At 61.8% G+C, this 20168-nt stretch overlaps 5 protein-coding genes across 9 annotated transcripts in view; 3 read left to right on the top strand and 2 right to left on the bottom strand.

The window, feature by feature from the left end:
- The window catches only part of FZR1 (fizzy and cell division cycle 20 related 1), a 30186-nt gene extending 25887 nt beyond the window's left edge, over positions 1-4299 (top strand). For 2 of the 3 annotated variants that reach the window (XM_068537298.1, XM_068537297.1), the window contains exons 12-14: positions 176-280; positions 773-874; positions 1233-4299. In XM_068537298.1, coding sequence (XP_068393399.1) covers positions 176-280; positions 773-874; positions 1233-1274 — 249 coding nt within the window. In that variant the 3' untranslated portion in view covers positions 1275-4299. The remainder of the gene's footprint in view (positions 1-175; positions 281-772; positions 875-1232) is intronic. The other variant, XM_068537299.1, reaches the window with a different exon arrangement.
- Positions 1-20168, bottom strand: part of DOHH (deoxyhypusine hydroxylase) — a 98260-nt gene that overhangs the window by 41641 nt on the left and 36451 nt on the right. The gene's annotated exons all lie outside the window — the stretch shown is intronic.
- HMG20B (high mobility group 20B) overlaps positions 1-20168 on the top strand; it is a 45057-nt gene that overhangs the window by 10839 nt on the left and 14050 nt on the right. The window lies entirely within an intron of this gene.
- TEKTIP1 (tektin bundle interacting protein 1) lies at positions 4483-10992 on the top strand. Of its 2 annotated transcripts, XM_068537305.1 has the most exons (4): positions 4483-5183; positions 7430-7668; positions 7766-7891; positions 7991-10992. In XM_068537305.1, exons 1-4 carry the CDS (start codon positions 4918-4920, stop codon positions 8167-8169), a joined length of 810 nt encoding a protein of 269 aa, XP_068393406.1. In that variant the 5' UTR covers positions 4483-4917; the 3' UTR covers positions 8170-10992. The 2 variants fall into 2 exon arrangements, with proteins under 2 accessions (XP_068393406.1, XP_068393405.1); XM_068537304.1 differs by having other exon boundaries at positions 7766-10992.
- On the bottom strand, positions 6229-18235 carry MFSD12 (major facilitator superfamily domain containing 12). 2 transcript variants are annotated; one of them, XM_068537296.1, is made up of 10 exons: positions 17900-18235; positions 13815-14025; positions 11966-12104; positions 11663-11845; positions 11279-11371; positions 11102-11194; positions 10544-10714; positions 10365-10459; positions 9106-9236; positions 6229-8992 (listed from the first exon to the last, which is right to left on the bottom strand). In XM_068537296.1, the coding sequence occupies exons 1-10, from the start codon at positions 18195-18197 to the stop codon at positions 8970-8972; spliced, it is 1437 nt and encodes a 478-aa protein (XP_068393397.1). In that variant the 5' UTR covers positions 18198-18235; the 3' UTR covers positions 6229-8969. The 2 variants fall into 2 exon arrangements, with proteins under 2 accessions (XP_068393397.1, XP_068393396.1); XM_068537295.1 differs by having other exon boundaries at positions 10365-10714.

Raw genomic sequence — 20168 nt, forward strand, 5'->3', positions numbered from 1 at the left:
TCATACGACCAGGGTGTGGGGCTGAGGGCTGACACCTGTGGTCTCTGCACCCTGCGGGCGGGCCTTGGTGTCCTTGTGCCTCGGTGGGTGTGTCGGGGCGGGGGGGGGGCGGTCTGCGCCCTGGGGTCACTGGAGGGGAGCCCCAGGCTCTGACAGCGTTCTCTCTGTCCCCTAGGTGAGCACGCACGGCTACTCGCAGAACCAGATCCTCGTCTGGAAATACCCATCCCTGACACAGGTGGCCAAGCTGACCGGGCACTCCTACCGGGTCCTCTACCTGGTGAGTCTCCCCAGCCGGGCCCGGTTCCTCCATCTGGCCCAGCTTCGGGCTCTGGGGCTGAACGGCAGGGTGCAGCACCATCGCTCTGAGTCTGTTTCCCCAACGCCCCGCCCCCGCCCTGTGAGCGGGGGCAGCTCTGCCCGCCTTTATAACCTCCAGGTATTTGTTTCCACATAAAAATAGAAGATGCCACGAATAACCCACATCCAGCTGCTCAGATCATCTCTAGATGTTTCACCAAATAACCATTTGCACGTGTCTGGAGAAAGGAGCCCCTCCCCAAATCCACTCACTCTTCAATATTTTGGTTCTTTCTAGAAAAAAGTTTTGTGCTTAAACCAGCAAATCCTTTGCCCAATTGCACAGAGTGGGACCCCTGCTGGGGCAGGAAGCCATTGGCCAACAAGGGGGTGCCTTGTTGTGGTGGGGCGTGGCATCTCACGGCTTTGCCCGTAGGCCACAAGGACAGCGGGGGTCTCTCTTCTCCCGCAGGCCATGTCCCCTGACGGAGAGGCCATAGTCACTGGTGCTGGAGATGAAACCCTGAGGTTCTGGAATGTCTTTAGCAAAACCCGTTCGACAAAGGTAAAGTGGGTCGGTATCAGCGCCAGATGTTCCCCCACGTGTGTGCCCTCAGCCTGTCCTGGGGCCTCCTCCCCCGTCCCCGCCGCTCAGCCAGCCCGTCACCCCGTCAGCTGTGCCCTCCCCGGGATCCCCACACCCCCTCTCCTCCTCCTGCATCACCTGGTGTCCCTGCACATCCTGGGGCACTCGCCGCGCAAGGTGCCCGCACAGGCCCCTCCTCAGGCCCGGAGCCTCAGGGTCCCTCCAGGCAGAACTTCCTTCCGGTGCCCCAGCAGCTGGCGCCCAGCCCAGCGGCCCAGCCCCGCAGCCGGCCCCTGCGGGAGGTCACCGGACCAAGGGCTCAGCGTCGCTCCTGTGTGCCCTGCAGGAATCCGTGTCCGTCCTCAACCTCTTCACCAGGATCCGGTAAACCCGTGGCCGTGCCGTCCTGGTCGCAGAGCGCCACCTCTCAGCGTGCATGGACCCTCCCCTCCCCCGAACACGGGCCCCAGAGGAAGACAGGCAGCCAGGGTGGGGCGGGAGCCGGGCCTGGAGAGACCCTGAAGGTTCTTATTAAAGCCTGATTGTGAACCCTGTCAGCCGGTGTTTGGGGCGGGGCCGGGCTCGGGCACCAGCAGGAGTGGGGCCTCCGGATCCCTCCACCCTGGGTGGCCCCGGCTCGGACGGCTGTGCTCGGAGCGGGATGGACGCCTCCTGGACGCCGCCTGCTTCCGTCCGTGTCCGTCACCGCCTCGCTGGGGCTTCGTGCTCTGCCCGGAAGCTCGTGCTCACTGCTGCCCACACCTGCTACGGGACAGACAGCTGGACACCAGGCCGGTTGGCCGGGGGAGGGCCCGGCAGGATGGCGGCTCGGGTCGGCCCATGGATCGAAACGACGTCCCCACTCGAGAGGTTTCTTTGCAGCCCCCTCTGCTCTCCCTGCCCCAGCAGCCGGCCGGTGGCTCTTTCAGGGGCACGGCGTTGGGAGCAGGCCACACGCCAAAGGAGGTCACCTTGAGGCGGACTTGCTGTCTGAGGGAGACTGATGTGGGACCTGTTCGCCATCATGGCTCGCCCCGACTGTCCTTGTCGCTCACGGGGTCACAGCCGACTGTGGTTCTTGCGGCTTGCTGGGCGGCCGGTCAGGGTAACCTGAGGGCAGAATTGACCCTGCGGGTCAGGTCGTGTGGGTGCCCAGCCCTCCTCCCCAGCCCCTTCCGCCTCCAGGCCACCCTAGTGGGTCCTGTCCATCTGCGCCTTCAGCCGGGGGAGGGGGCACCTGAGGGTTCCCCCAGAAGCTTCCTGAGCTCCCCCGACCCTGGGCCCACCTCGTCGTTCTCCTCTGCCCTGTTCTCGGCTGCACCTGGAGAAGACGGAGGAGGGAGGTGGGGCCGGTGTGTGGCCAGGGGCCTGAGCAGCCACCCTGCCTCTCCTCCTCTCCCTCCCTCTCCCCTTCCCAGGCCGGAGGACATTGATGGACGTGGCCTGGGCAGAGCAGGCCTGGGCGGGGCGGGGGTCCAGTGTGGCCAGGGGAGGCCCCGCAGAGCCCCACCGGTCACCCCGGCTCTGCCGGAGCCCCGGCTCCTCCGGTTGTGAGAGCCCTGTGCTCCGCTCAGCCAGCCACACGTGTGCATGTGTATCTGTGTATCTGTGACTTTCCTTTGGATTTGTTTCTGTGTTTTTGTAAATCAGTCCCCAAAATGTTAAGGCTTGCTGGGGGAGAGCAGTGGCCCACCCCTACCCCTGGGGGAGACAGAGGTCACAGCTCTTAAGGTCTTCTCCTTCAGAGGGGCAGGCGGCCGAGCCTGCATGAACTTGGGGAAGGGTGGGCCCCGCCTCCCGGCCCATCCCGGCTGCTTGCTGGGGACGGGCGGGGACGAGCAGGGACAGTGTACATAGATGTGTGTATTCCGATGGGTCCAGATCTTATTTTTGTTTGTTTGAGTTTTGTTGTTTTTTTTTTTAATAAGAGAGCAGTCCTGTGTCTACCGCACCCTGCCCTGGCTCTGCTTGTAGGCCCCGAGCCTGGGAGCGCAGACGGGCACGAAACGATGAAACGCGCGTCGTCGGCCTGCGCCATGGCAGGGCTGGGTGCAGGTGCCTGGCGCAGGTGAACCTCGCTCCTCCTGGAATTCAGCGTCACCGTCATTAAACCATGTGGGTCGTGCCCAGCTGGGGCTGCCTGTCTCTCGATCCGTCTGGAGTCTGCACACACCGGGACCCCAGAGCGGCCTGAATGTCACAAACCGGTGGGGAGTGGCTGGCTCTGGGGGAGAGGCTGCGGGGGCCACTCAGAGGCGGTCAGCAGGGGGCGCCGGGGTCCCTGAATTCATGGCCCCGTGATCCAGGCCAGTCCTCGCAGCCAGGCTGGTTCTGTTGGGAAGTGGAGGGTGGGCCCGGGGGTGGTGGTCTGAGCACATAGCGAGGCCTGGCCCGGGGTAGAGGGGGCGGCACCTCTGCCTGACAGATGGGCTTCCGGGGCCAGCAGGGACACTGCCGGCCCAGCGCCCTGTGCGTGGGGAGGGCCAGGTGTGGTGTGGCAGGATTTGTTTCCATTGCTCCTGGACTGGCGGGGGAAGGGAATTAGTGACAGCAACAGCCAAGGGTGAGGCAGGGAGGACACAGCGGCTTCCAGGAAGGAGCGGAGAAGAGGGGGGCAGGAGGCCCCAGGGAGGAAAGCAGCCTGGACCAGAGGGGTTGTGACACTGGGTGGGCCCGGGGGCCCCAGGGGCCTTGAGAAGGAAGGGCGGTGAGGCCCCCTGCAGTCAGCAGCTGCCCACAAGTGGCGGCGCACCCCAGGCCCTCCGCCCAAGCCCGGGGAAGACCCCCATCCCGGGCAGCCGGGGACGAGGGAGGCTAGAGCCCAAACCTGCCCTTGAGGAGCTTCTGTGTGTCAGGGACCGGACGACAAGAGTGTAAGTGCATGTGGCCGTCACGGTGTGAAGGGTGGCGTGGGCCTTGGGAGAGGGCAGCTTGAGCCCAGGGCTGACGTGTCAGCAAGGGCCTGATGGGGGCACGGACACACCCGGGCAGAGCTGGTGCTCCACGCTGTGGACCCGTGCAAAGGCCCTGGGGCAGGACTGTGCCTGGTGAGCTGGAGGAACAGCCAGGAGGCCCCTGCGTCTGGAGCGAGAGGGAGGAGGAGAGGGCAGGGAGGGGACGGGGCAGGTCATGCAGGGCCTTGGGGAGGAGTTGGACTTTTACCCCAGGAGGGAGGGTGGGACCCTGGAGGGCTGTGGGCAGAGAGGGGAAGGGAGACCCTTCCCCTCTCGGTGTGGAGACCTGGAAACAGGTGGGCAGGGGCGCAGAGACCAGGGGGGACGCCCTGCCCCGGGCAGGCAATGACAGGACTGCGGCCACAAGCAGCTGGAAATGATGAAAGGCAGGCAGGTTCTGGATTTCTTGTGAATTTTTTAACATGTAGTAAAATGTGTGTAACATTTTAAGGTGTACAATCCTGTGGTTTTTAGTATATTTACTATGTTGTGCTGGCCACCACCATCTAATTCCAGAACATTCCATCACCCCCAAAAGAAGCCCCATCCCCATTATCAGTCACTCCCATCCTCCTCCCAGCCCGACAACCACGAATCCACCCTCTGTGTCTGTGGATTTGCCTGTTCGGGATGTTTCCCATCAATGGAATCAGACACTTTTGTGTCTGGCTTCTCTCACTGAGCTTTGTGTTCTCAAGGTCGTGTCGGCGCGTCACCCCTTTTCATGGCTAACATTCCAGGGTGTGGAGGGACCCTGTTTTGGGTTTCTGTTGTGCGGTTGGTGGGCATTTGGGTTGCTTCCGCTCTTTGGCTATTGTGGGTTGTGCCGCTGTGAACACGCGTGTGCAGATTCTCGCGCTAGATGTATTTTGGAAACAGATGAAGGACTGGACGGGGGTGGAGTGAGAAGGGAGGACCTGGGGGCTGCAGGGCTGCTGGCCTGAGCACCTGGAAGGGTAGGGCTGAGATTGTGGAAAGGAAATTCAGAAGCTTCGTTGGGTTTGGAGGCCCCCATACGGCGGTGTTGGGGGGCAGAGAAGAGGTGGGAGGGCTGAGCCCCAGGCCGGCCCTACCCAGATGAGCGCCCGCCTCCTCCAGCCTCTGCTCTCCCGGCTCGGCCCCTCAGCTGGGGGAGAGGCAGCGGCCTGGATTGTGGCCAGCAGACCCAGCTGTTGCCAGGACACCGGGCCGCCTTTGTTGCTGTCAACAATGGCCCCACAGGCCTTGGAGGCAGGAGCCCCTGGGCACGCAGAGGCAGACATGCAGACCCTGAGGCAGGAGGCTGCCCGGCCCTACGTCCCCCGGGGGACCCTGGAAGTGAACCTCCCGGCATCTCTCTACAGGTGAGCACATCCTGCCCCTGCCACTGCCTCTTTGGGTTTGCTTCCCACCAGCGTCATTCGTTCTCCATAAAGGCACGTGGGTGCTGCACCTGCTCCCTGCACCCTAACCCGGCTGCTCCCTGCACCCTCCCCACCCACCTGCACCAGGCTTGGGGCCTGGCAGGAGTACACGCAGGTCACACGTGATGGTTCACGCGTGCAGGACACGCACACAGCCAGCCAGCAGAGCGGATACGTTCCCGGGAGCCCTGCGCTGCTGGAACAACCCCACAAGGGGGCAGCCTCGAGCACAGAATTTACCTCTCCCAGCTCTGGGGGCCAGGAGTCCCAAGACCAAGGTGTCAGCAGGGCTGGGGCCTTCTGAGGCCGTGAGGGAGCGTCTGCCCCACGTCCCTCCTGGCTTCTGGGGGTGCCGGCAGTCCGTGGCGTCCCTCGTCTCGTGACCTCCCCTGACTGTGCAGATACCCCGGCCTCACCAGGGCTCCGCGTTAGGGTTGCATTAGGGCCTCCCTGACCCGGCATGACCCCGTCTTAAGTTACATCTGCTAAGATCCTATTTCCAAGTAAGGTCATGTTCTGAGATTCCGGGTGGACGTGAACTGGGGGAGACACGTTCAACCCATTAGAGGATCCATTAATAAGCGTTAATAAAGTAGGATGGGTCACCGTGCAGCTTTACAGAAAAGTCAAGTCAGTGCCCTTGGTGCTGCTCCAAGAAGATTAAGTTAAACAAACAAGCTGTGCCACCACGACAGAAGCAGGCTCCCACAGGTGTGTGGTGGGGTGGAATGGCCCGTGCACACACGCTGCTTCTGGAATGAAGCAGAAACCAGTAAGAGTGGCAGCCCCGGGGGAGGAGACTGGCAGCTAGGTCAGGGAGACTCGCTGCTCTTTCCAACACTTTTATTTATTTAAATGCCATTAGAGTTCTCGATTCTAGATCAAAAAGGCATTCATTTATTATGAGGAAAAAAAAATGTTTTTCAGCCACAACGCGATGTTCTTTTATTAGTTTTTTTGAGGTATAATTGACACAGAGACTCGCTTTTCATTGTGTTAGTTTTGACTGTTTTAATTCCTTTTTACAAGCCAGGTACATTTTGTAGTTTCGGTTCATTTTGTAGTTCAAAAGAGTGGGGCCTGCCAGACGGTCCCCAAACTCCCCTCCCTGCAAGTGGCAAACCCAGCCTGCGGCCACTTCCCGGAACTGACCAGGCCGAGCCCACCTCTTATGAAAAACGTGGGTTTCTGGTTTTCCGTGTGGAGTGAGAACTCCAAGCAGGCACAGGGGAGAACGTTTTATCAGCAGCTCTGCTTGGACCATCTTGGGGCCACGGCCTCCTTCCCTGGGGCATCTCCCTGAAGCGAGCTCGCCAGGTCAAAGCACGTGCCCACGTCTGTCTCTTGGGCAGTGGTGCTGCGAGGGTGTTCCCGAAGGGTAGCTTTAGTTTTGATGGTACCTCGTTGAGGTTTGATTTTTGCCATCGTTAGCCTATTTCCACTTCCCTCTTTGCTCTGCCAGCCTCTGTTCCTTACGTCATCCCTGCTGCCCCAGGGCCTTTGCACAAGCGGGTCCCTCCTCACATCACTGCCACCTCCTCGGGGGAGCCCTCCTGATGCTCTCAGCCTGGGACGGGCTCTGGCAACAGAGGCCCCCGGAACACGCACTCCTGTGTAGCTGCAATAGTTTCTCCTTTAAATGTGAGCCTGCCTTCACTCCCCGCTGGCCCCGATGGCCCCGATGGCTGGGCGGGTGGTGATGGCACAAGGGTTCCCCAAAGGTCTCCCGGGGAGCCTGGGCTCCCCACACACTTTCCCAGTGTCCCCAACCCACGGCTCCCAGGCCAGACCAATGACAGTGAAACCTGCGCCACTCACTCAGCCATAGCTGAGACCACGTCCTCCTGGTGCACCTCCAGGCCAGGGGGTGCTTCCTGGAGGAAAGGGCCTGCAGGTCTGGGATGCTGGGCAAAGGACTTAGTAGAGGCAAGAAAAGATGAAATGTTTAGGAGGTCCTGGGGGTTGGGGAGGATGTGGCAGAGAGGAGGGGCTACAAGGGGTCAGCCTCCCACCCTCTGCCAGCCTGGGTGGGAGGGTGTCCAGTACTGAAGGACAGACAAGGCCCCCCGCACCTCGGGCCAGGCTTCTGCATTCTGCACCCTCAGTGCTGGCGATGGGGATGAAGAGGCCCGGGGAGGGCAGGGGGGCTGAAAGCTCAGTCTCTCTCCTCCCACCCCCACCCTCAGCGATGACTACCTGTCCCAGGAGGGGCCCCGCCAGACGCCGGCCATCAAGCAGGCGACGCGCTGGAAGTACACGCCCATGGGACGAGACGCGGCCGGCCAGCTGTGGTACACGGGCCTGACCAACTCGGACTCCCGAGAAGCCTGGAACATGCTCCCTTGGGCTCTGGACAGCCCGCACCTCGAGGCTTATGCCTGCAGGCACGGATGCCACAGCCCCCAGGAGCGCAGCATGCCCTCGGGTGAGTGCCCGGCCCTGCCCACCCCCACACCAGGCCCGCCTCGAGGGGAAGGTGAGGCCCACAGGTGCAGAGATGACCGCTGACCCCTACCCCGCAGCCTATACCCAGCGTCTCCGGGAGACCGCCTGGTACGACCCCGTCATCCCCACGCAGTACAGGGGCCCCCGCGCGCGGTACGGGAGCGTGCTGTGGAAAGACAGACCCATCCGGGGCGAGGAGTACGGTGAGCCTGGGCCAGGGGCAGGCGACCCAGGGGCTGGGGGTGAGACCGCCCGGGGCCAGGAGGCGGGGCCAGCCGGTGACCCGGGTCCTGGCCCCCCAGGGATCCACAGGCACCAACTCGGGGTCGAGCCGCTGTGGCGGGCGTCTGACTACGTGCCATACCTGTCGGCGCCCCAGCGCCCGCGCTACACCACCCAGAACTACCGGCAGTGGGACCTGGAACCCTGCTGCCCCTCCACCAACCAGCAGCCCCCGCCCGTCTACACGCCCAGTCACTGATAAAGATCGCGCTGCCCGGTGTGGCTCTTCGGGACCCGGCGCCTCTCCCCCAAGGCGTCGTCCACCTCTGGGGCCGGGGCCTGGGGCGGTCAGGCAGCCAGATGAAGGGAGCTCTGAACCAGGACCCTGGTGACCAAGCTCCAGGGCAGAGTCAGACAGACGACCTCTCCTGCCCTCAGCTCCCCCTACCCCGGGCCCCAGGCCAAGGCACAGTCCTGGCCCCGGGCGGCTCTTTATTCACTGCAGCAGTGGCCTGGGCGCAGGGAGCCGCACTCGGGCCCCCGGGCCAGCATGCTGAGCCTCACCGTCGCCACAGCCAGGGTCCGGGCCCAGCCCCCTAACCCAGAGGCTGGGGCTCCTGGCAGGCTCAGCAATGGCTCTGTCCTCCAGGGCCTGGCGGCACCCGGGAGCAGCACCCGGGAGACCCTAGGCTGGCCGGGGCTGAGTTCAGGGCAGGCCCTGCGCCCAGGAGCCTCACATCCAGCCCCCACACAACACAGGGCACCCCGAATCATCCAGACAGCTGGGGGTGGGTTAGAGTTGGGATTGGGGTACCCCAGACCCACAAGGACCCCACCAGCCCCTGAATACCAGAGGGCCTAGCTCGGTGGGATAAGCTGCTGGGATCCCGCCCATCCTGACCGCACCCACCAAGCCCCACCCGACCCCGCAGCCAGGCAGGGACGGGACAGACGCAGGAGTGGGATCAGAGCAGCAAAGGGGCCGCTCCAGGCCTCGTTGGGCAGCGAGTGTTCACAGTCGCGGTTAAGTTACAAAGGGTAAGAGCCCATGGGGCAGTGTCAGGGTTGGGCTCCAGGGTCCCCTGCAAGAGAAGGGGGTGGAAGTGGGGTTAGGGAGGGCGGGGCCTGTCCTGGCCCAGACCTACACCCATGGCTGGTTTGGGGCTTTTGTGGGGTGGCGGGGCCTGCAACTCACAGCTCCGAAGGCGGACGGGCCAGACCAGGAGACAGCACAGAGCCAGGGTGGCGGCCACGCCCACGCCACCCGTCACGGCCACCATCACCCAGTGGTAGAAGGCCACACAGGCTTTGCAGCAGAGCTCTGAGCTGGGGGCGGGGGAAGGGCAGAAGGGGGTGAGCAGACGCCTATCAGTACCTTCCAGCCCCAGCCTGGACCTCCTGCTCCTCCCATCTCAGCCGGGGCACCCCATCTTTCCCAGCACTCAGGCCAGGACCAAGTGATTGCCCTCAACCCCCTCCTCCCCTGCAACACCTGATACTTTAGTCAGTAAGGTCAGCTCTGCCTTCCAAGTCTACCCCAGACTGCCCATTTCTCCTCCCTCAGGATCCAGCCCTGTAACCACCTGCCCCCCCCACCACCCCGCCATCCTAGGCCCCTCCCCTGTTCCCACCCTCCCTTCCCTGTCTGACCTCCCCGCAGTAGCCGCCAGAGGGCACCTGTGAGCACCTGAGTCAGGTCCCGCCCCCTCTGCTCACAGCCCTCCGGGGTCCCACCTCCCTTGGCCCACAAGGCCCTGCATGACCCGTCCCCTCCCTGCCCTCCCCTGCTCCCTCTCTCTCCCTCGCTCACTCTGCTCCAGCCACCAAGGGCCTCGTTGCTGTCCTTCCACCATGCCAGGCACAGTCCTGCCCCGGGGTCTTTGCACAAGGCTGTTCCTCCCCATATGCCTAGAACTCCCTGACATCCTCCAGGTCTCGGGTCCCATGTCACCTCAAGGCAGCCCTTCCTGACTTCTCGCCCCAGTCAGGCCTCCCTAAGTAGTGTCCTTCACACCCTTTGTACACATTTATTCATGAGATTATTCATGTGGCTCGTGTTGTCCCCAGCTCCATGAGGACAGAGGACCAGGCCAGCTTTCATTCCCAAATCCTGGGCTTCTACAGGGTGCAAGCTCAGGTCTAGAACCACCTGGGGCTGGAACCCTAGGTTCTGAGGGTCTGAATTACAGGGATTCCAGGCTCTCCCTCTGCCCTGTCCGCTCACATCCCCCCGATCCATCTGTGTGTCCTCAGCACCCGGCCCAGGACAGACTGTCGGCTCAGTAAATAAATGGGTGCTCGAGGTGGGGAATAACCCGGTCTCCCTGGCTGTGAGGCCACCGGGGCGGGGTCTCCTGTTCTCATGGAGTTAGCAGACCTGGGGCAGCGCCTGGCGCACAGCACGGCCTCAGCACAGCTCATTAAACGCGAGAACGAATGGATAGGGGTACTCACGAGCAGGGGTGCAGGCTCTGGATGGCCATGACTGCCAGCCCATTGGCCACCTTGTCCGAGAAGCTCATGGCGCCATACACGAAGGCTCCGCTGTGCTGGGGGGACACGGGCAGGGGGTCAGCATCCCAGGCCTCGGCCCTGGTCCCCAACCCCAACCCGGACCGGCTCAGCAGCCCTACCGCGTGGGGGCCGATGAGGTCAGCCGTCATGGCCAGCGAGGTGACGAGGATGGTGGCACAGCCCGTGCCCAGCAGCACAGCCACCACGTACACAGCCACACCCAGCTCATCTGCCAGTGCCACCCAGGCTGCGAAGGCCAGGATCACCAGGAGGCCCACAAAGTAGGTCATCTGCAGAGAGCCCGGCCCGGCGTCAGGCCTGCCTCGCTGGGCAGCCCTGAGCCTGGCACTTGCCCTTTCTGATCTTCAGTCTGGCCCCCAACCCCAGCAAAGGGAGGTTTGAGTTGGGTTATCCCTAAGGAGCGCCCAGCTCTGACCTCAGAGGATTCTGAGATTCTCAGCCTCAGAGGTGCTCCGAGCTCCTGGAGCAGATGTTCTAGGGCTATGCTGTCTGTTACGGGCGGCTACTTGGGTCTCAACGCAAGTCAATTAAAAGGAAACAAAATGAAGCATTCGGTTCCTCAGTCACGCCGGCCACCCTCTGGCTCCCACGCTGGGCCGTGGTCTGGAGTCGCCCAGGCTCTGCAAGGCACCCTGCCCTCTGCCCGGCCCACTCACATTCCTCCCGATGCACTTGTTGACCGGCTTCAGGAGGAAGGAGGAGAGGAAGCCGCTGAGGTACATCACCAGCGGGATGGTGGCGATGAACTTCTGTCGGGGCAGAGCGGGCACAGGCGTGTCAGGCGTGGCTCATCAGGCTCGGGGCCCCGCACCCCCACCGCCCGGCCAGCTCACCTTAGGCAGGTTGAGGGAGTAGGTCAGGTACATGGCCATGTATGTCTGGGACAGGTTCACAATGAGCCTCGTGCTCATGTACAGCAAGCCCACCTGCAAACAGAGGGACGGGTCAGAGGGGGCCCTCCTCTACTCCCATAAGCGAGGAGCACTGGGGGCCAACGTGAGTAACCCTGCAGCTGGCACCTGATCCATTAGTAGTGACTGCCTAGCTGGTCAGGTGGAGAAGAGAGCAGTGACTGATTAGTAACGTCTGCCCTCGGTGTGACTGGAGAAGGGGCGACGTTTGCTCCAATGTCTGCCATCCCTGCCTGCAGCCGCACAGAGTAAGGGCCTGGTGGGAGAGGGGCATCAACTCCAACACCCTCTGCCCCTATGATGTACCTGATAAAAGGCCGGCTCCCGAAGCCAGTGTTTCCAGAGCAGCAAGGGCCGGGCAGTAGCAGGGGCCAACAGGGGGCTGTGTTCATCTGGCTCCTCCACCTGCCGCCGGCGCCCCTCCCTGGTGCCCAGGTGGAACAGCAGTGAGAAGACAGCTCCAATGCCCACCACCAACAGCGAGAGGTTCTGGGGACCGGGCGGGAGAGGGGTCAGCAGCGACTCTCGGCCTGAGCCCTGAGTTCAGGGCCTTGGGGTTGTCCCACCCGGGCAGCGGCCAGCCTTGGCCCACCCCGGGCCCCAGCTCACCCGGAACACCGGCACATCTTGGACCCCCAGCTGGTCATAGACATCCTGGGTGGACCCCATGTGGGGAGAGCCCTGCAGGTGGAGTAGAAGCCAGGCAGCTCCATAGACGGTGATGCTGGCCACCACGGTGAAGGCGTACCTGCCGGGGCACAGGCGAGGCCTCAGCAGGGCAGCCCGGGAGCCACGCGACCACTTCCTCCCCAGGCAGGCGTACAGTCAGAGCTGCTTGTGGCGTCTGGGGAACCTCTGGCCAGGTGATTTCAGCCACCAACACACTGGGTAGCTCAGGAAAGCCTCTGCTGGCCTCAGTTTCCCCAGCCTGCACGTATCTGATTTCTCTGGCCCAAGACCCCACCGTGAGGTCCCGTCTGCCTGGGGCCTGAATGCAGAGACTCAGCAAAGCAGGGCCGAGTCAGGCCTGCAACCCAGAAGCCTGAGAACCCAAGATACCCAGAAATCCTGGGCTTCAGCTGGGCAAGGGCTCCATGGCCTAGAGTCAGCTGAGTCCACTCCTGCCTGCAGCCCCAGAGCCACGTCCCGCCTAGGGCCTCGGCCGGGGCGAGGAGCCCCTGGATCTCACCAGGAGTCCACTTCCCTTTCTGAAAGTGAGAACAAGAACACCCGCAGAGGTCAAGGCGAAGATGACACGAGGCAGGCGGTAAAGCACTTGCGGGTAGAAAGCGCCCAGAGCTTGGCCTCTACCGGGCCCAGCCTGTCCCCCTCAGCTGGCACCCTCGGGGGCCCCAGACATTGAGCAACCCCCGCCGTTAGTGCCCACAGCTCTCGGCCACAATGGGGAACTGGGCTCAGAAAGGCAGGGCCCTCATGACGAGCGCTTATGCCCACACGGCCACCTTCATGCGTGACGTCCCTCCTGCCGAGAACTGTCATCTCCTGATCCCTGTTCCCACTGCACAGGCCCCGCTCTGCTCCAACCCTGTCCCTGGGCACATGACAACCACTAGGGCTTGTCGTGAGAATTCAAGAAGATCTTCTGCGTGACGGGCCCGGAACTGTGCCCAGCCCACAGCAAGCGTTCCATAAGTGCTCCTGCTACCATCACATGCAGAATCACCTCCTTCAGCACCTCAAGCAAGTCAACAGATGCGCTGGGCGCCAGCTGTACCCACGTGTGGGAGGCGGGATTCTAAGACGGCTCAGACATTCCCATGGCCTGCCCCCCCCCGCCCCCCTCTAACCCCCTCCCCTTGGGGAACGGGACGTGTGAATGTGATGGGATGTCAAGCCCGTGTTAGGTAACTGTCCGTGGCAAAGGTAAAGGAATTTTGTGGATGTAAGTAAGGGAGATTATCCTGAGTGGGCCTGACCTAATCAGGCGACCCTCAGAAAGTGGGCTCACACCATCCCTGAGATGAGAGACTCGTGCTGGCCTCAAAGAAGCAGCAAGCCCCTACAACTTCTTTTTTTGGCCGTGCCGCACGGCATGCAGGATCTTAGTTCCCCAACCAGGGATCGAACCCGCGCCCCCTGCAGTGGAAGCTCAGAGTCTTAACCACTGGACCACCAGGGAAGTCCCAGCCCCCAAGACTTCTAAATCTATACGAAGACAAACACTGCCAACAATGACATGAGCAGGGTAGAGGGACCCCAAGCCTCAGATGACACCCCAGCCCTAGCCGACACCTTGATTGCAGCCTCAAGACTAACGCTGAGAACCCAGCTAAGCTAAGCCAGACTCCTGACCCACAGAAACCAGGAGGTGGTCAATGTGTGCTGGTTGCAGTTGCTAACTTGGTGCTCATTTGGTGCCCAGACATGGAGGGTGGCCCTGGGCCCCCGGCCGTGCCTGCTCTTCGCACGCCTGCCCGCCCTGCCCCGAAGGTGGCACCTGAGAGCCGTGAGCTCCACCTTCTCATGGTCGTTGGTGACGAGCTCCGGGATGAGGCTGAGGTGGGCAATCTGTGTAGCAGCCCAGCCGAACTGGAAGATCACGATGAAGGGCCCGTAGTAGAGGAGGGCAACCCACTCAGGCGTGCTGTCCTGGCAGCCCAGGCAGGGGTTGAAGATGAAGGGGAAGGATAGCAGGACGCAGATGGTGCCTGTGGACGAGCAGAGCGGGGAGGGCACATGGCAGGGCCTTCCCACGCGGGCCTAGGGCTCCCCAGGTGAGCGGGTGGGGACAAAACCGAGACACGGAAAAGGTTAGAGACCCCCCCGCGCGCACACACACACACACACACACACACACACACAAAACAACGTCGCACAGTGAGTGGCCGTCAGCAGCCCGGGGCTCCCCAGGCTTACAGCCCCTGTGACAGATGGGGAACTAAGGCCGAGAGATCTGGGGCCCCCTGAGGACACACAGCCAAACAGGACAGAGGGGCTGGGCCTCCCAGCCCAGGCCCTACGCCCCTTGTGGGTGATGGGGGAACTGACACAGAGCCGGCCACGTGCTGGAACCATGCAGGGGCAGGGCCAGGTGATAGGGGGCAAGAATGGGGCCTCGCCGTGCCGGCTCAGGGCTCGCCAAGTTTGCCCCCTTGGTGACAGTTGGGGAAACAAGCCGAGCCTGAGGCCACGCAGCAGGTTGAAAGGGCGCTGTGGAGGTCCCCTGGGGAACTGCCCACCACAGACGTGCCACTTACCCCCATCACTTCCCCTTCCCGCCTCGCCCATGGAGGGGGCCTTTTCCTCCCAGCTCCTACCAGGCGTCCCATGGGGCTGCCAGGAGTCAGGAGGCCCAGGTGACGCTGGGCGGGGCTGGGCCGGATCCTGCCCTCCCGAGTCCTAGTGTCCCTCCTAGTGTCCCCGTCAGCCTACAAGGGGGCCTCTCCCTGGAAAACACTCATACCTCAGAACAAGTACAAGTTCTCCCTGAGGTCCCAAAGGAGCCTGCACCACCCGCCCTGCCCCGTCCCCTCCTCCCTCTCTCCCCTTCGGCTCACTCTGCTCCAGCCACTGGGGCCTCCTCCCTGTTCCTCCTGCCCCAGGGCCTTTGTACAGGCTGTCCCCTCTGCCTGGAATGCTTTTCCCATGACATCTTAGCAAGGCGCACTCCTCTTCATCCCTCCAGGACTCAACTCAAATGCCACCTCCTCAAAGAAGCCCCCCTGACCAGCCCAGTCACCAGCAGTCCCCTCCCCACCCTGACACCCTCTGTCTGAACCCTGCTTTCTCTCCTTCATACCCCTTTGCACACACAGGAATTCTTTTGTCTCTCTGTCTGGGGGGTGGGTAACAGGTCTCTCCAAGTTACTTCTGTGTCCCTGGCACCCAATATAGAGTCTGGCACATCAAGATCTTTTGAATGAGTGAATAATAATAATAGTGGCCTCTATTTAAAACAGCCCGAAGAGGTGAATGTTATTATTAACCCCATTTCCTGATGAGGAAACTGAGGCCCACTGAGTGAGCTGCAGAGCTGCGAGGCCAGCCTGCTGGACCCCGAGCCATGCTCCTTCCCTCCAGCCCTCCACCCTTCTCCTCCCATCCCAGAGTGCCTGGAGCCAGACTTCCTTCCTCCCCACCAGGCCCCGGAGGTGACCTCATCCCCCAGACCCTGGGCCCGCCCCAACAGTCCAGGGACTGGGAAATGAAACCAAAACCACGCTTGGTATTTCTCTGGAACTGGTGCCTGGAAGAGGCACCCCAGGCAGATTCCTGGTGGCCTGGAGGCCACCCCGGGGCCAGACAGGAACTGTAGACTCTGGTCAGAAGAATGTGCTACCCTGGCTGGACGGACTCTTACCCTGCTGCTGCCCAGGCCACGTTAACCATTGTCAGGGCCAGGCTGCCTGGCTGGGGGACTTTGGGCGAGTGACTGCCTCTCTGGACCTCCGTTTCCAGGAAAGGAGCTAATAAAAATACCTCACAAAATTGGCATGAGAATTAAGAGTTAATGTGTGAAATTGGGAGCTCCTACTACTTTGAGCCACTGCCTGTCTCAGCAACTTCAAAGCCATGAGATGTCACACCTTTGCAAAAGCTGTTTCAACTACTTGGAATGCCCCCCTACACACACACACTCCTAAGCGTCCTTCAAAACCCCAAAGCTAATGTCCCCTCCTCCAGAGCTCTGCTTCTTCCTATGAAGCCCAGTCTACCCACCTGCCCCAGCCTGGACCCGACAGGAGTGTCCATGTCTGGCTTTCTGGGTCCTCTCTGCGCTAGACGGGGAGCCCCGAGGGCTTGTTAAGGGAAAGAATGAGTCCGTCGCCACCACCCACAGACTCGGGTAAAAAAGAGAAGTGAGCACTGTGGCAGAAGGTGACCTTCACTCAAGTCACCTTATCAGGCATCACAAGGGGCCACCCTGGCTTCCTCTCTCCACAGATCTTCCTGGATCTCTGCACGTGCAGGGAGAGGGCGCAGGTGGAGGCCCTGGTATCTGGTTGGGGCACCCATCATAAGCTGAAGGCATAAACACAAAGCCTTCAGTGTACTGACAAAGGTGCCTCCACTACCCTAACCTCCCCTCTGCAAGGGGACTCAGCGTCTCCCTCTGGGGTCAGGTGGGACCATCGCTGAACCTCAGCCCCCCACCTACAAAACAGGAAGACAGGCTGTTAGGAGGTCCCACCTCAGGGCCTTTGCACATGCAGCGTCCACTGCCAGGCAAACCTACCTGTGGCTGACTCCATCTCCTTAGAGGGGGCTCACCTGTCTGCACCAGAGAAAACAGCCCTCACATCTCTCTGACGCAAGAACTACCTTTTTTGTGTGTCAACGGGTCTACCCAACCATTATGAACAAAACTGCATTTGAGACTCTGGGCTCAGCTCTGTAACCAATCCCAACCGCAGCCCGCAGAGGGATACCTCTGTCTGGGGTCTGAGTCACGTGCCTCTCCCTGCTCCCCGCTCCCCCCGCGCCCCCGCACCCGGGCTGCTAGCCTAATGTGACCCAAGAACAGGCTGGGCATCCTCAGTGTCTAAGAAACTGAAATCCAGACCCTAAGCCGCGGCCACAGCAATGCCAGCCACTTGCAGGCAACCTGGAGATCTGTTGTACCTTGGAAAAATGTCCCTCATGAGGGCCAGGGCAAATCACTGCCTCCTCAGTCATTGTTCCCAGGGGCAAGGAGACACCAGCCGGCCCTCCTGGTTTCTGGAAAGCTGTCGCCCAGAATTCCCAGAAGCGGGCAGGATTCCTGGTTCTGCCTCCTGAAATGCCCGGCATGCCCCAAGCGCCAGGATGCGGCGGGTACTTCTGCCAGGGAAAGAACAGCAGGCAAAGTGGCCAAGGCTAATCTCAGGGCCCAGGCTCCGGGTGGGCAGAGAAGGGATGCCAGGAGCCGGGCCTTATCACGGATGTGCACCGGGCAGGGTGCCCCGGCCCCCGTGGGACCCACCTCCTCCCCTCACCAACAGCCCTTTAGTCCAGGTAACTCCCTCATAACAAACAGAGGGTGACCCCATTACCTGCTCTGCAGACCCGCATCCCATCAGCCGGACAAGCACAGAACCCCGACCCTTCTGGCTCACCCGGTCCCCAACCCAGATCCCAGGACAGCTCCCCAAAGCCACCAAGTGCCAGGTTGCCCGAGATGAGGGAGGGGATGGATGCACAAAGTGCGCTGGGGGAACAGACAGACAGAGGGGACTCTAGGCAGCCTGACTCAAGAGTTGTCCTGGGTGGTCACCCTGACACAGATGAAGTCAGGCCAGACCAGACAGACTGACAGAGGAGGCGCTGGCAGTAGACCCAACCCAGAGAGGGTTCAGGGTGCCCCGGAGAATTAGACAAAGAAAAGTGACACTGGACGGTCACACGAACAGTCAGACGGAGAAGGCTCCGCGGGTCAGACGGCAGCCATGCGACAGACAAACAGAAGGGGTACTGGGCAGTTAAGCAGACAGATGGGAAGGCTCATGGGTTGGGCAATTAGAGAGGACGGAGCAGTGGGACAGAGCGGGGAGGTTCGGGCCCTGAGGCAGGCAGTCGGATGGGGGAGTCCGGGCCGGGGCTTACCGACCAGGTGCCAGGCCTTGCGCGGGCCGAAGCGGGCGCAGCGGCCTGCGGCGCGGTCAGCCTCGAAGCCCACGAGGGGCGTGCACAGCCCGTCGGCCACCTGACCGAGCAGCAGCAGCAGGCCGGCGCCGCGCGAGCTGTAGGCGCGCACCGAGTGCAGGTAGAGCAGCAGGTAGGTGAACCACATGGACGCGCAAAGGTCGTTGAGGAAGTGGCCCACGGCGTAGCTCAGCCGCGCGACCAGGGACAGCGGCCGCGGGGGCGCCCCCGCTCCGGCCGCCGGGGGCCCCGGGCCCATGGCGGCGCTCCGGGCTCGGCCCGTCCGTCCGGCGCCGGCAGACAGGATCCCCGGCCCGGGCTGCCCTCTTCCGCCCCGCCCGCCCGCCCGCCCCGCCGAGCGCTTTTGCGGCGACAAAACCGGTGGACCTGAGACTAGCCCGGACGGGGCGGGGAATCCCGGGAGCGGCGGCCGCGTCCGCCAATCGGGGCCGCAGACCGGGGACGGAAAGCCAATCATCACGAAGAAAGGCGTGGTCTCGGGGTTAGCCCGGCCTCTACGCCCGGCACCGACGGAGCTGCTGGGTCCTAGCGCCCAACTGTCTCACAGTGGTTTGCGGACCCCTCCCACGGAGATGGGGGGCGACGCCAAGGGCACCCTTAATCACACCCCCGTCTCCAGGCCCGCGCCATCTCAGCCTGCCTGCAAATTTACGAGGCCTGCCTGCTGTAGACCGGGGCAGACGGGGTGGGTTCGGGGCGTGGGTGGGTGGAAGAGAGGTCTGAGTCCGACCTCGCCTCTCTTGGGGCCCGGTGATTTCCCGACGCGGAGAGACCCAATCGGACGCAGAGAGGACGCATTAGTTCTAATTATTTAGTTATTAACGATAATAATGGGGATAATCAGAATTTTAACACCAGCTGGCATTTAATGAGCGCTGACTGTGCCGAGCGCCCCACGTGGATCTTCTCATCCCAGCAGAGCAGGAGGCGGGGCAAATCTCCGATTTCACAGGCGACAAACCCGCCCAGAGAGGGGACGCAGGTGCTCTGGGGCGCACAGTGAGTCAAGTGCATGCGACTCTGAGGCCTGTGCTCTGGACCCCTCCCCATCCTCCTTCCAACAGCCCTCCCACGATTGGGTCACCACGCAAGCAGTTTCAAGTTCCTCCAAGCGTAGGGTGCAGCTCCCCCGGCCTCCGGGCCTCCACCAGCAGTGGTTTAAAACCTGCACTCTGGGGCTTCCCTGGTGGCGCAGTGGTTGAGAATCTGCCTGCCAATGCAGGGGACACGGGTTCGAGCCCTGGTCTGGGAAGATCCCACATGCCGCGGAGCGACTAAGCCCGTGAGCCACAATTGCTGAGCCTGCGCGTCTGGAGCCTGTGCTCCACAACGGGAGAGGCCACGATAGTGAGAGGCCCGCGCACCGCGATGAAGAGTGGTCCCCGCTTGCCGCAACTAGAGAAAGCCCTCACACAGAAACGAAGACCCAACACAGCCATAAATAAATAAATAAATAAAATTTAAAAAAAAACAAAAAAACCTGCACTCTGGAGCCAGAGTCACGGGATCCAGACCCAGCCCCACCCCCTCCTAGCTCTTCCGGCTGGGACGAGTCCATTTCGTGGGGCCTCAGTCTCCCGAGCTCTAGAATGGGTATAATGTATGTTTAAAAGGATATAAGCGTTATCTTTTTTTTTTTTTTTTTTTTTCTTTTTGGCCTCACCGCGCGGCAGGTGGGATCTTAATTCCCTGACCAGGGATGGAACCCGCGCCCCCCTGCGGTGGAAGCGAGGAATCTTAACCACTGGACCAGCAGGGAAGTCCTTTAAGTGTTCTCTCAATATTCTCAGCCAGAAAGGCTTTCCAGCACCCTCTCCTCCCCCCTCGGTTATTACTGCGGGTTCCACAGTGTCCTGGGCTGCCCCCATCACAACCCTGACACCTCCTCCTCTCCCCGCCCCAATTGTAACTGTCTCCCCCACTGGACCATGATCCCTGTGAAGGCAGGAACCGGGTCCATCTTAGTCACTGCGTTGTCCCCAGCGATGCCTGGCACATAGTAGGAACTCAAGAAACATCTGTCAAACGATTGAATGGTGGACATACAGGCAGAGAATCAGAAATGCAGACAGAAATTGGGAAACAGAGGGGAACCCACTTATAAACTTGAAGCCCAGGCAGCCCAAGGGGTGCCTGGCCCAGACGCCCACACTGACGCAGACCACCCACAATTCTCTCATGAAAAGGAGGCTGAAAAACTGGTGTGGAT

This window comes from Eschrichtius robustus, chromosome 2, assembly GCF_028021215.1.
Source record: "Eschrichtius robustus isolate mEscRob2 chromosome 2, mEscRob2.pri, whole genome shotgun sequence".
NCBI lineage: Eukaryota > Metazoa > Chordata > Mammalia > Artiodactyla > Eschrichtiidae > Eschrichtius > Eschrichtius robustus.

Excerpts from the sequence above, each read along its gene's own strand:
- TEKTIP1 (XM_068537304.1), top strand. The coding sequence starts at position 4,918 with ATGAGCGCCCGCCTCCTCCAGCCTCTGCTCTCCCGGCTCGGCCCCTCA. Across the intron at positions 5,184-7,429 it reads CTCCCGGCATCTCTCTACAG|CGATGACTACCTGTCCCAGG; the intron begins GTGAGCACATCC and ends CCCCACCCTCAG. Across the intron at positions 7,669-7,765 it reads GGAGCGCAGCATGCCCTCGG|CCTATACCCAGCGTCTCCGG; the intron begins GTGAGTGCCCGG and ends CCTACCCCGCAG.
- MFSD12 (XM_068537295.1), bottom strand. The coding sequence starts at position 18,197 with ATGGGCCCGGGGCCCCCGGCGGCCGGAGCGGGGGCGCCCCCGCGGCCG. Across the intron at positions 14,026-17,899 it reads CAAGGCCTGGCACCTGGTCG|GCACCATCTGCGTCCTGCTA; the intron begins GTAAGCCCCGGC and ends GCTCGTCCACAG. Across the intron at positions 9,237-10,364 it reads CAGAGCCTGCACCCCTGCTC|CTCAGAGCTCTGCTGCAAAG; the intron begins GTGAGTACCCCT and ends CCCCGCCCCCAG.